The 11,081-nt window shown below is 47.7% G+C and overlaps 1 protein-coding gene across 1 annotated transcript; it reads left to right on the forward strand.

Annotated features, from left to right (window-relative positions):
• The first annotated feature begins 256 nt into the window (after positions 1-256).
• On the forward strand, positions 257-2,525 carry sox2 (SRY-box transcription factor 2). The gene has a single exon (XM_083646964.1). The coding sequence runs from the start codon at positions 592-594 to the stop codon at positions 1,585-1,587; it is 996 nt and encodes a 331-aa protein (XP_083503090.1). The 5' UTR covers positions 257-591; the 3' UTR covers positions 1,588-2,525.
• The last annotated feature ends 8,556 nt before the right edge of the window (positions 2,526-11,081 follow it).

An 11,081-nucleotide genomic window follows, 5' to 3' on the forward strand; every position in this document is an offset into this window, starting at 1 on the left:
TGCTGGCATATATATTCCCAGAGAAATATCTCCATAAGCCTGGTAAATATGTACTTTGTATTGGCTCATATGGGCAAGCCTGTGTGTGTATGAGTGTGTGTGTGTGTGTCTCTGGGGCAGAGCAAGCCCCGCCCATTTATGCTAATTAATGCCTCCCATTGGTGTGTCAGGGGAGCAGGCCTACTCTGATTGGCCAGGTCGAAGCCATTTATTCGCTGACAGCCCCGTGACATGAATGGTTGTCTATTAACTTGTTCAAAAACTATCTGGAGTTGTCAAGGCTCACAGGCGGACAGTATTGAGAGTTTGTTGATGCTTTTTCGGAGAAGTTTGTGGACACAACACAGCAGAGGGACCTATTGGGAGAAGGAAGGCTCACTCGCACACACACTTACTGAGACGGAGGGAGAGTGTGTGAGACGCGGTTTAGGTGCTTGTTTGGTGCCGCTTTTTTCCCTTTTCTTTTTTCCCCCTCGTCAGTGAGTTGTGGAGGAGATCGCCAGGCAGGTAACTCACTCCTACTCTGTCCTGCTCCCTGCTTGTGGAGCTGTGTTTTCTGCTTGGGACGTCCACTCTCAAAGCTCTTCCGTGATGTATAACATGATGGAGACCGAGCTGAAGCCCCCCGCTCCCCAGACCAACACGGGGGGCACGGGCAATACCAACACGGGCTCGGGCCCCGGTGCCAACCAGAAGAACAGCCCTGACCGGGTGAAGCGGCCCATGAACGCCTTCATGGTGTGGTCCCGTGGGCAGAGGCGGAAGATGGCCCAGGAGAACCCCAAAATGCACAACTCTGAGATCTCCAAGCGCCTGGGCGCCGAGTGGAAGCTGCTGTCCGAGAGCGAGAAGCGGCCGTTCATCGACGAGGCCAAGCGGCTGCGCGCCCTGCACATGAAGGAACACCCGGATTACAAATACCGACCGAGACGGAAGACCAAGACGCTGATGAAGAAGGACAAGTACACGCTGCCCGGGGGGCTGCTGGCCCCTGGGGGCGCCGGGATGGGGGCTCCAGGAGGCGGGCTTGGAGGCTCTCTGGGCGGCGGTGTGAGCCAGCGCATGGACAGCTACGCGGCGCACATGAACGGCTGGACCAACGGCGGCTACGGCATGATGCAGGAGCAGCTGAGTTACCAGCACCCGGGCCTGAGCGCGCACAGCCCGGGCCAGATGCAGTCCATGCACCGCTACGACATGAGCCATGCGCTGCAGCAGTACAACACCATGACACAGAGCAGCCAGAGCGCCTACATGAACGGCTCCCCGACCTACTCCATGTCCTACTCCCAGCCCCAGCAGACCACGCCTGGGATGACCACCCTGGGCTCAATGGGCGGCGGCGGGTCCTCCTCGGTGGTGAAGTCCGAGTCGAGCAGCTCCAGCCCGCCCCAAGTCGTCACCTCGTCGTCCCACCAAAGGGGGTGCCAGAGCGGGGACCTGAGGGACATGATCAGCATGTACCTGCCCGGGGCAGAGGTGAGCGAGCAGAGCGCAGCCCAGACCAGGCTACACATGAGCGGCCACTACCAGAGCCCCGTGCCCGGGACGACGATCAATGGCACGCTGCCCTTAACACACATGTAAGAGACAGAGAGAGAGAGAGAGACAGAGAGATAGAGAGAGAGAAAGAAGAGAGAGAGAGAGAGAGAGAGAGAGAGAGACAGAAAAACATAACGAACTTTTCTAAGAGACACTGTGGACTACTTAACGTTGGACTATTTTTGTACAGAAAAATTTCGGGGTGGGAAAAAGTTGTATAGAAGTTCTCCAGGAAAAAGGACACACGACTCTTATTTTTTCTTTCGTTTTATTCTAAGGAAAGCTCGTCTAGAGGAGTCGGTAGGAGAGCCTCTCTTCACTGGTGGATGAAGTTTGGAAGACTAGAAAAAAAGTGGGAGTCGCAATCAAATGTTTTATTATTGCAATCACCTTTTGTACAGTATTTATCAAAGAAACATTACAATCAGATGAAATTGTTTGTTAAACTGCAAGAGGTTACTTTTTTATTATAAAAACAACGTTCTGCAGAAAATATAGTTGAAAAGGGCATGAATTGCAATTGTATAGGAGCGATCAGTTATGCTCCTGTATTACTGCAAACACTGGGAAGAAAAAGGGACAGATAAAACGAAGCAGGTAAAATTTATTTTTTCCATTAAGGTCAATATTAGGCTACTAAAACATTTTAATTTCGTAAGAAGAAGAAAAATAAGATAAAAGGCAAACTTTTTTCTCACACAGCTTAAAATAGGTTGTTAATTTATATTTCCGTCTCCCACTTTTCATCTGTTAGGTATGACGCTTGTGCTCTTTATTTTCTAATTGATTTGTACAATTTCTGTATATTTACTGTGATATTTTAAGTTTTTATTTTAAAAATTCATTCCCGTAGTTGTATTTTAAAAATTGTGGCCTGTACGCAGAAGCCAACCACTCCATGTATATACCGGAACTAATACCATCCTTATAACAGTTACAATTTCAGCTGAGTTTTTTTTTTCAATATACAGTTTGAAATGAATAAATTTTGGAAATTTGGATACTTGAAATTGTATGAGTTTTGATTTTATTTCTCTCTTTCAATCATTGAGTTGTAGGTGGTCATCACATGTTGAGTTGTCATCTGTCAAGGTTCCCGTTTTTTCTGGCGTTAATTATACACATAACAATAATCATTTGTGTCTGCCTATAGCCTATTTATGAATATAAAGCATAATTTACAAGACAAATATTTCGTGGGGAAAACCGCCATGCATTCATGCGTTGTGCGTCGTGTTTGTGTTCACAGTCTATTTTATGTTGATGAGTAAAACCAGAGTTATACTCAGGTTAACCACATTTCTGTTTTCTATAGTGCAACCAGTAATGCGGCTGCGGATGGCCTCATGCACTTCAAGACAGACTTTCATGCCTGTTTCCTATAGAAGGGGAAGATTTTTCCATCCAAATGTCCAAGATCCTGCAGGTATAGACCGTCCTTTTTCCTCTTCTAAAATCAAGACAACTCACCACACCGGCACCAAGTCCACCTAACTGCATACATTTTATTTTATCTTATTTTATTTTATTTTATTTTAGATCTCTTTCTTTTTTGTAGGCATGTTGGTACTATATGGGCCGAATTAATGGCTCTTTCTGAAAGGGGTAGAAGTTTGAAGAATAATTAGCAGCACTTTGTAATGGCCATCATCATGCAGGCAGAGATATACTCTCATTCGCATATTGTTTTTTTTTTATCTGTTGAAAACTCCTGAAGGGGGACAAAATCTTATTGGTGGATTTTTCTCTCTCGCAATCGACTGCCTATGGATATTGTGCGACTATTTTTTATAACAAGAGCAGAGCTTGTTTCCATTCTGTAACATTGGCCTTTGATTTGATTGGCTTTATTATCGCAAGGTGTTGGTTATTTTCCGTTATCATTGCCCTATTTTATCAAATCACTGGAGCTGGCTTATCAGTCTAAATGTCCAATTAGGCCTAAATTGAAGGTGAGCTGCTGAAAGGAGCGCAGGCGAGCGGGACCAGCCAGGATGCGTTTCTCCCGTCACGTGATTAAATATAGCCTGTGAGGTCATTTTAATTTAATGCGTAATCAAACGGCCCTGCTGTAACCCGTTAACCTCCGTTCTCACGGTTCAATTTCTCCGGTGACTCTCGGTGACCCGCCCCCCCCCCCTTCTAAAAAAGGGGAAAAAAAGGGGGGGGGCGGTAGGCCTACCGGTTCCAAAACCTTTCCATCTGATCTCTCTGCTCATAATAATCCTTATGATGCTCGCTTTGGATTTAACGGGTTGAAGTGTGTGTGTGTGTGTGTGTGTGTGTGTGTGTGTGTGTGTGTGTGTGTGTGTGTGTGTGTGTGTGTGTGTGCGTGCGTGCGTGCGTGCGTGCGTGCGTGCGTGCGTAGAGGTAGATTAGGGGCCAGTGTCTCTCTGGCTGGGTCCCGGGGGAGCGGAGCTCACATTAACCGGTAGATGAATATTTGAAGAGAGAGACCCCCCCCCCCCCCCCTCTCTCTCTCTCTCTCTCTCTCTCTCTCTCTCTCTCTCTCTCTCTCTCTCTCTCTCTCTCTCTCTCTCCAGACCTGAAGGGGTCAAGGGATCGTTGTCTGCCCGTTAATTATTGATCTGAGCAGGTGAATTGGTTGTAATAGCAGAGAGCCCCGGTGATAAACAGCTTGTTTTAAAAAGCTCCCGCACATTAAATCCGGCGAATCGGCGCCCATGTAGGCCCGCAGGCCCTGTGCGCTGCATTGCGCTTTGATGTGATGAAAGACCGCTTTGAATGGATGCAGCGAACATTTGAGAAAGGATGCTATTTGATGATTATCTAGTTTTCTGTAGGATATATCATGCATCAGTCTTTATAATAAAAAAAAAAATAGTCTATAAATCCCGGAAATATTTGACGCTGTGACGCATTTGGGAGTAGCCTAGGCCCAGACTGCATTTGAACACTTAGGCTATATGGTGTTACATTTCAATGGAGATATCTTCTCTCGTGGTGTTAGATTTGTATGTTTTGGAGAGGTGTGCGGCCGATCGAATAGCATGTAGTAGGCTAGGCTATGTTTGTGAGGCTTCTTATTTATTTTCTCTCTGGTCTGACTCTTTTCCATTGTGTCCAGGGCAGGCAGACTAGAGAGACCAAAGCACCCCTGTAAGCGATCACTCAGGAGCTCCTATATTATATCCGCCCATCTGAGCTGCAGAATATTAGTCTGCACTTAGTTAGCCCTGCTTTCCAAAATGTGATTTAATCTGAGCGAGAGAGAGAGCTGCATGGCGCAGCCTGCGCGCCTGTTCAAACAGTCAAACTGCAGAGCGCTAAACGCCTGGACTGACGCTCACACAGGGAAGCAAAATGTCTAGGCCTACTCAGGCCCGCGGGAAGTAGGGGTGCTGCAGGTGCTGCAGCACCCCCTAGATTTTTTCCAAAAAAAAAAAAAAAAAAAATTTTTTTTTTTTTTTTTTTTTTTTTACAAATGTAATTAAAAATATTTTGCAGTGCACTATGTTCCTTTCTTGTTTAAGAATGTTTCGGGAAATGAAAATGTAGCCTATTTAAATAGAATTATCAACAATAACAATCAAGGAAGTTACATGCTTGTAGGCTAGAGAAGAAGAAGCGCGCATGCACGCACATGTTGTGTTGAACCAACCAACAACCAATACGAATTGTTTAATCTGGCAATAAAGAAATGTGAACTTGACATGCTATTTTAATAGCCTACTCAAAAATGCACCTCCCACTATACAGCAAAGAGAGGAGTCAATGTTTCTTGATATATGCCATTCAGATCAGAATAATTAGTCTAGTCATTAAGTTTGCTGATAATATTTCTATCATGTTAAGTCTGTGTCATGTTAACTGGTGTATTCAGAGCAAATAGGGAGATATAGAGCATTATCATCATGCTATATATCTCCCTCTTTGCTCTGAATGAGTGAGAAAAGGAGAAAATACTGAATAATTACATCACAACAGTATCCTAATGTTGATTTAAAATGAGATATTCCTCTAAATATGGCAAAAAAAATGTAAAAAAAAAACGCCCAAATTTTTTTCGGCGGGGCCCTTGCGGGCCCCACCGAGAGTCCCTTCCTCCCAGCACCCCCTGCTTAAAATGACTTCCAGCGGCCCTGGGCCTACTATTGCACCTGCCCTGCATGCTGGTGTTGGTCAATAGTTTGAAGAAAAGTACAAGAGACAAATAATGTTATTCCGAGTGCAGGCCTAAATTATATAGCCTATGTGTGATTGAAACGTAGCCTATTGGAAGCATCCATTCATCCGTCCGGTCCATCTGTCCGTCCGTCCGTCCGTCCATCCATCCATCCGTCCGTCTGCGTCTCCTTCCGTTGCGGAGCCTGCTGCTGTTGGTGCTCGAGGCTAGACTGCAACAGGTGGTAAGCGCGCGCCTCTGCTTTTTGTTGTTGCTTCCGGTTAAAAAAAAATCCCAGATGTTATCACAGCCTGGCCCGTGTGCGTGTAAGGCTTTTCGTTATCATAGGCCTTTTAGCTATTTCTTTATATATATTTTAGTTTTATATCATTTTAATCTTAAGGGATAAAACTAAAGGGATAAAATGTGTGAAAAGTTGAAAATAGTGGCCTATAACAAAAAATTAAAATAAAACAACAGTATGTGAGCACTTCGCAATATCGGCCTTAGCAGTAGCCTAGGTTTCCAAATCTTGTTTGTTGTTGAGATTATATGATTTTTAAAATTAGGTCAAAGACACCCCCCCCCCCCCCCCCTTCCCGTCCCACACACACACACACACACACACACACACACACACACACACACACACACACACACACACACACACACACACACACACACACACACGGGCTTAGTGGCCTATAATCCTACTAGAGCCACTTTCCTTTTTTCACAACGTTGTGGATAATAAGGAAAGAAGGGGGGGGGTGGGGGGGGGGGGGTGCATGACGTCATTTATGCAGGAAGACTTGCTAGCTTGTTATTTATTTTTTTCAATTTTGGCACACACACATTATAGCCTATATATACAGTGTGTGTGTATAATATATATATATATATATATAGGCATATAGGCTATACATATGCGCACACACCCACACACACACACATACAGTGTGTATATATATATATATATATATATAGGCATATAGGCTATACATATGCGCACACACCCACACACACACACACACACATACAGTGTGTATATATATATATATATATATAATATAATTTATGCATATTCCATTAATTTTGTATTATTGTGTGTATTATGATCACTATGCATTACTTGAAGCTTCATAGGGTAAACTACTTACACCTACACGCCTATAAAAAGGTGCAACTGAATATAAGTGGTTAACAACAACTGTGATAGCATCTAAAAATAATCAACAAGTCAGTGTGATGTGATGGTGTCATTAGTCTGCATCCCAGCAGCCAGTTGTCTTAAGAGAGAGAGAGGGAGAGAGAGAGACTGCATGGAATAATGGTTGAATAGCAAAACTGTCAGAGCAGTCTTCGTGTATTTCAGCTGTGTGTGTGTGTGTGTGTGTGTGTGTGTGTGTGTGTGTGTGTGCGTGTGTGTGTGTGTGTGTGTGTGTGCGCGTGTGCGTGTGTGTAGAAGGACTGAATGGCAGCCAGTAGCCTGCTGATCTAGCGCAGGTGCAGGGAAGGGAAGCGGGGGTGGAGGGGGTGAGTGGACGGAGTGGGGGTCTCTCTCTCTCTCTCTCTCTCTCTCTCTCTCTCTCTCTCTCTCTCTCTGTTCTATTGAATAGGACCACACACTGACACAGCCAGCATGCCATCAGCCTGGCGCTCGTCGCTCTCTCTCGGCCCAGGCTGGTGCATTCTCAGAGGGGCTGGAGGCCTCAGCGAGACCCCCCTCCCCTCCCCTGCCCTCCCCTCCCCTCCCCTGCTCTCCCCTCCTCTCCCCTGCCCTCCCCTCCCCTCCCCTGCCCTCACCAGCGGCTCCAGCTCCGTTTATCATCTCTGTTCATTGATGCTGACAGCTTTATAGAGCGCCATCATTAAAGGAATGCGTGCTTAGCACCGCATCACGACTCACCACTACAAAAACACCCAGAGAGCTGTGTGGCCTCTCTTTGTTTTTAAACTGGATTAAATATGATTAATGGGCTAGTATAATAACCATCATAGCCGTCACTAGCTGTAACCTCTATAGGCCTATCTTTAATTGTTTATAGTGTATGGCTACCCACCTTATTGAGCCTATAGGCCATAGGCTAGGGTTAGGGTTTAAAGCTCTACAGATGATACAGCTCAGGTTTTCTTCTATCAACAGGCTATAAAACTGCGCCCGAGCTCCCCTCTGATTGGGAGTATAGGCTAGTTTGGAGTAGGCCTAGGCTAGTTCCATTCAGATTAGGCTAGTAGGAGGAGGAGGAGGAGGCTATAGTAGTAGGCTAGTAGTAGAGGTGGGCTATAGTAGTAGTAGTAGCAGTAGCTAGTTTAGGCCTAAAATACCTCAGAGACTCACACCTGTGACCATAACAGTTAATTTACATAGGCTAGGCCTAACCGAAAACCAGTTCATTGTTCAAGAAGTATTTCTTTAAGGCTAATTGAGATTTGGGGCTTTTTATGAGCCCTACAATAGGCTATTGTATCTTGGTTTAATAAAAGCAGTAAGTCTCTCCAGGCCGTGACTTGCTAGCTTGGTGTGGTGCCTTAGCTCTTCTAAAACCAGGTAGCCTAAAACGATGGCCTCTCGTGTCGGCTCAGGACCTCAATATGGCCGAGGTCTGATGGTTTGGGCGGTGAAGCCTCTGAGTTTTCACCCCTCTCGTTACACATTCTGCATCTTGAAAGAGATTAGGTCGAGAGAGACTGCAAGAGAAGGAGAGAGAGAGAGAGAGAGAGGAGGGATGGAGAGGAGAGGAGGGGGGTGGATTAGCGTTGAGAAGAGCCAACGACAAACAACAATATGTGGCCTGTTGGAGTGTGGAGCAGTAGGCCTGTTGGAGTGTGGAGCAGTAGGTCTGTTGGAGTGTGGAGCAGTAGGCCTGTTGGAGTGTGGAGCAGTAGGTCTGTTGGAGTGTGGAGCAGTAGACCTGTTGGAGTGTGGAGCAGTAGGTCTGTTGGAGTGTGGAGCAGTAGGTCTGTTGGAGTGTGGAGCAGTAGGCCTGTTGGGAGTGTGGAGCAGTAGGTCTGTTGGGAGTGTGGAGCAGTAGGTCTGTTGGAGTGTGGAGCAGTAGGTCTGTTGGAGTGTGGAGCAGTAGGCCTGTTGGAGTGTGGAGCAGTAGGTCTGTTGGAGTGTGGAGCAGTAGGCCTGTTGGAGTGTGGAGCAGTAGGTCTGTTGGAGTGTGGAGCAGTAGGCCTGTTGGAGTCTGGAGCAGTAGGCCTGTTGGAGTGTGGAGCAGTAGGCCTGTTGGAGTGTGGAGCAGTAGGACTGTTGGGAGTGTGGAGCAGTAGGCCTGTTGGAGTGATGTGGAGCAGTAGGACTGTTGGGAGTGTGGAGCAGTAGGTCTGTTGGAGTGTGGAGCAGTAGGCCTGTTGGAGTGATGTGGAGCAGTAGGACTGTTGGGAGTGTGGAGCAGTAGGCCTGTTGGAGTGTGGAGCAGTAGGCCTGTTGGAGTGTGGAGCAGTAGGTCTGTTGGGAGTGTGGAGCAGTAGGACTGTTGGAGTGTGGAGCAGTAGGCCTGTTGGAGTGATGTGGAGCAGTAGGCCTGTTGGAGTGATGTGGAGCAGTAGGCCTGTTGGAGTGTGGAGCAGTAGGTCTGTTGGGAGTGTGGAGCAGTAGGCCTGTTGGAGTGATGTGGAGCAGTAGGCCTGTTGGAGTGATGTGGAGCAGTAGGTCTGTTGGAGTGTGGAGCAGTAGGTCTGTTGGAGTGTGGAGCAGTAGGACTGTTGGAGTGTGGAGCAGTAGGCCTGTTGGAGTGATGTGGAGCAGTAGGACTGTTGGAGTGTGGAGCAGTAGGACTGTTGGAGTGTGGAGCAGTAGGACTGTTGGAGTGATGTGGAGCAGTAGTCCTGTTGGAGTGATGTGGAGCAGTAGGCCTGTTGAAGTGTGGAGCAGTAGGACTGTTGGAGTGTGGAGCAGTAGGTCTGTTGGAGTGTGGAGCAGTAGGTCTGTTGGAGTGTGGAGCAGTAGGCCTGTTGGAGTGATGTGGAGCAGTAGGACTGTTGGCGTGTGGAGCAGTAGGCCTGTTGGAGTGTGGAGCAGTAGGCCTGTTGGAGTGATGTGGAGCAGTAGGCCTGTTGGAGTGTGGAGCAGTAGGTATGTTGGAGTGTGGAGCAGTAGGTCTGTTGGAGTGTGTGGTAGGCTGTTGGAGTGTGGAGCAGTAGGTCTGTTGGAGTGTGGAGCAGTAGGCCTGTTGGAGTGTGGAGCAGTAGGACTGTTGGAGTGATGTGGAGCAGTAGGTCTGTTGGAGTGTGGAGCAGTAGGTCTGTTGGAGTGTGGAGCAGTAGACCTGTTGGAGTGTGGAGCAGTAGACCTGTTGGAGTGTGGAGCAGTAGGCCTGTTGGAGTGTGGAGCAGTAGGTCTGTTGGAGTGTGGAGCAGTAGGTCTGTTGGAGTGTGGAGCAGTAGGTCTGTTGGAGTGTGGAGCAGTAGGTCTGTTGGAGTGTGGAGCAGTAGGCCTGTTGGAGTGTGGAGCAGTAGGCCTGTTGGAGTGTGGAGCAGTAGGTCTGTTGGAGTGTGGAGCAGTAGACCTGTTGGAGTGTGGAGCAGTAGGTCTGTTGGAGTGTGTGGTAGGCCTGTTGGAGTGTGTGGTAGGCCTGTTGGAGTGTGGAGCAGTAGGTCTGTTGGAGTGTGGAGCAGTAGACCTGTTGGAGTGTGGAGCAGTAGGACTGTTGGGAGTGTGGAGCAGTAGGTCTGTTGGAGTGGAGCAGTAGGTCTGTTGGAGTGTGGAGCAGTAGGTCTGTTGGAGTGTGTGGTAGGCCTGTTGGAGTGTGTGGTAGGCCTGTTGGAGTGTGTGGTAGGCCTGTTGGAGTGTGGAGCAGTAGGCCTGTTGGAGTGTGGAGCAGTAGGTCTGTTGGAGTGTGGAGCAGTAGGTCTGTTGGAGTGTGGAGCAGTAGGTCTGTTGGAGTGTGGAGCAGTAGGTCTGTTGGAGTGTGGGGCAGTAGGTCTGTTGGAGTGTGGAGCAGTAGGCCTGTTGGAGTGTGGAGCAGTAGGTCTGTTGGAGTGTGGAGCAGTAGGTCTGTTGGAGTGTGGAGCAGTAGGCCTGTTGGAGTGTGGGGCAGTAGGTCTGTTGGAGTGTGGGGCAGTAGGCCTGTTGGAGTGTGGGGCAGTAGGTCCGTTGGAGTGTGGAGCAGTAGGTCTGTTGGAGTGTGGGGCAGTAGGCCTGTTGGAGTGTGGAGCAGTAGGTCTGTTGGAGTGTGGAGCAGTAGGCCTGTTGGTGTGTGGAGCAGTAGGACTAGTTGCCAGAGTCCTTCAAATACTCTGATCTGAGAACAGCTGAGCTCATTCCTCCAAAACAAGTCATGTTAGAATTCAACTATTCAATCTCGTTTGGTCTCACTAACGCCCCTGGATTTTCACTGCGGGCTCCATTCATAAAGACCCTTTTTCAGACATGTAGCAATCAGAATAAAACTCTCCTTGCCTAAAA

This window comes from Poromitra crassiceps (assembly GCF_964638095.1).
Source record: "Poromitra crassiceps genome assembly, chromosome: 12".
Lineage (NCBI taxonomy): Eukaryota > Metazoa > Chordata > Actinopteri > Beryciformes > Melamphaidae > Poromitra > Poromitra crassiceps.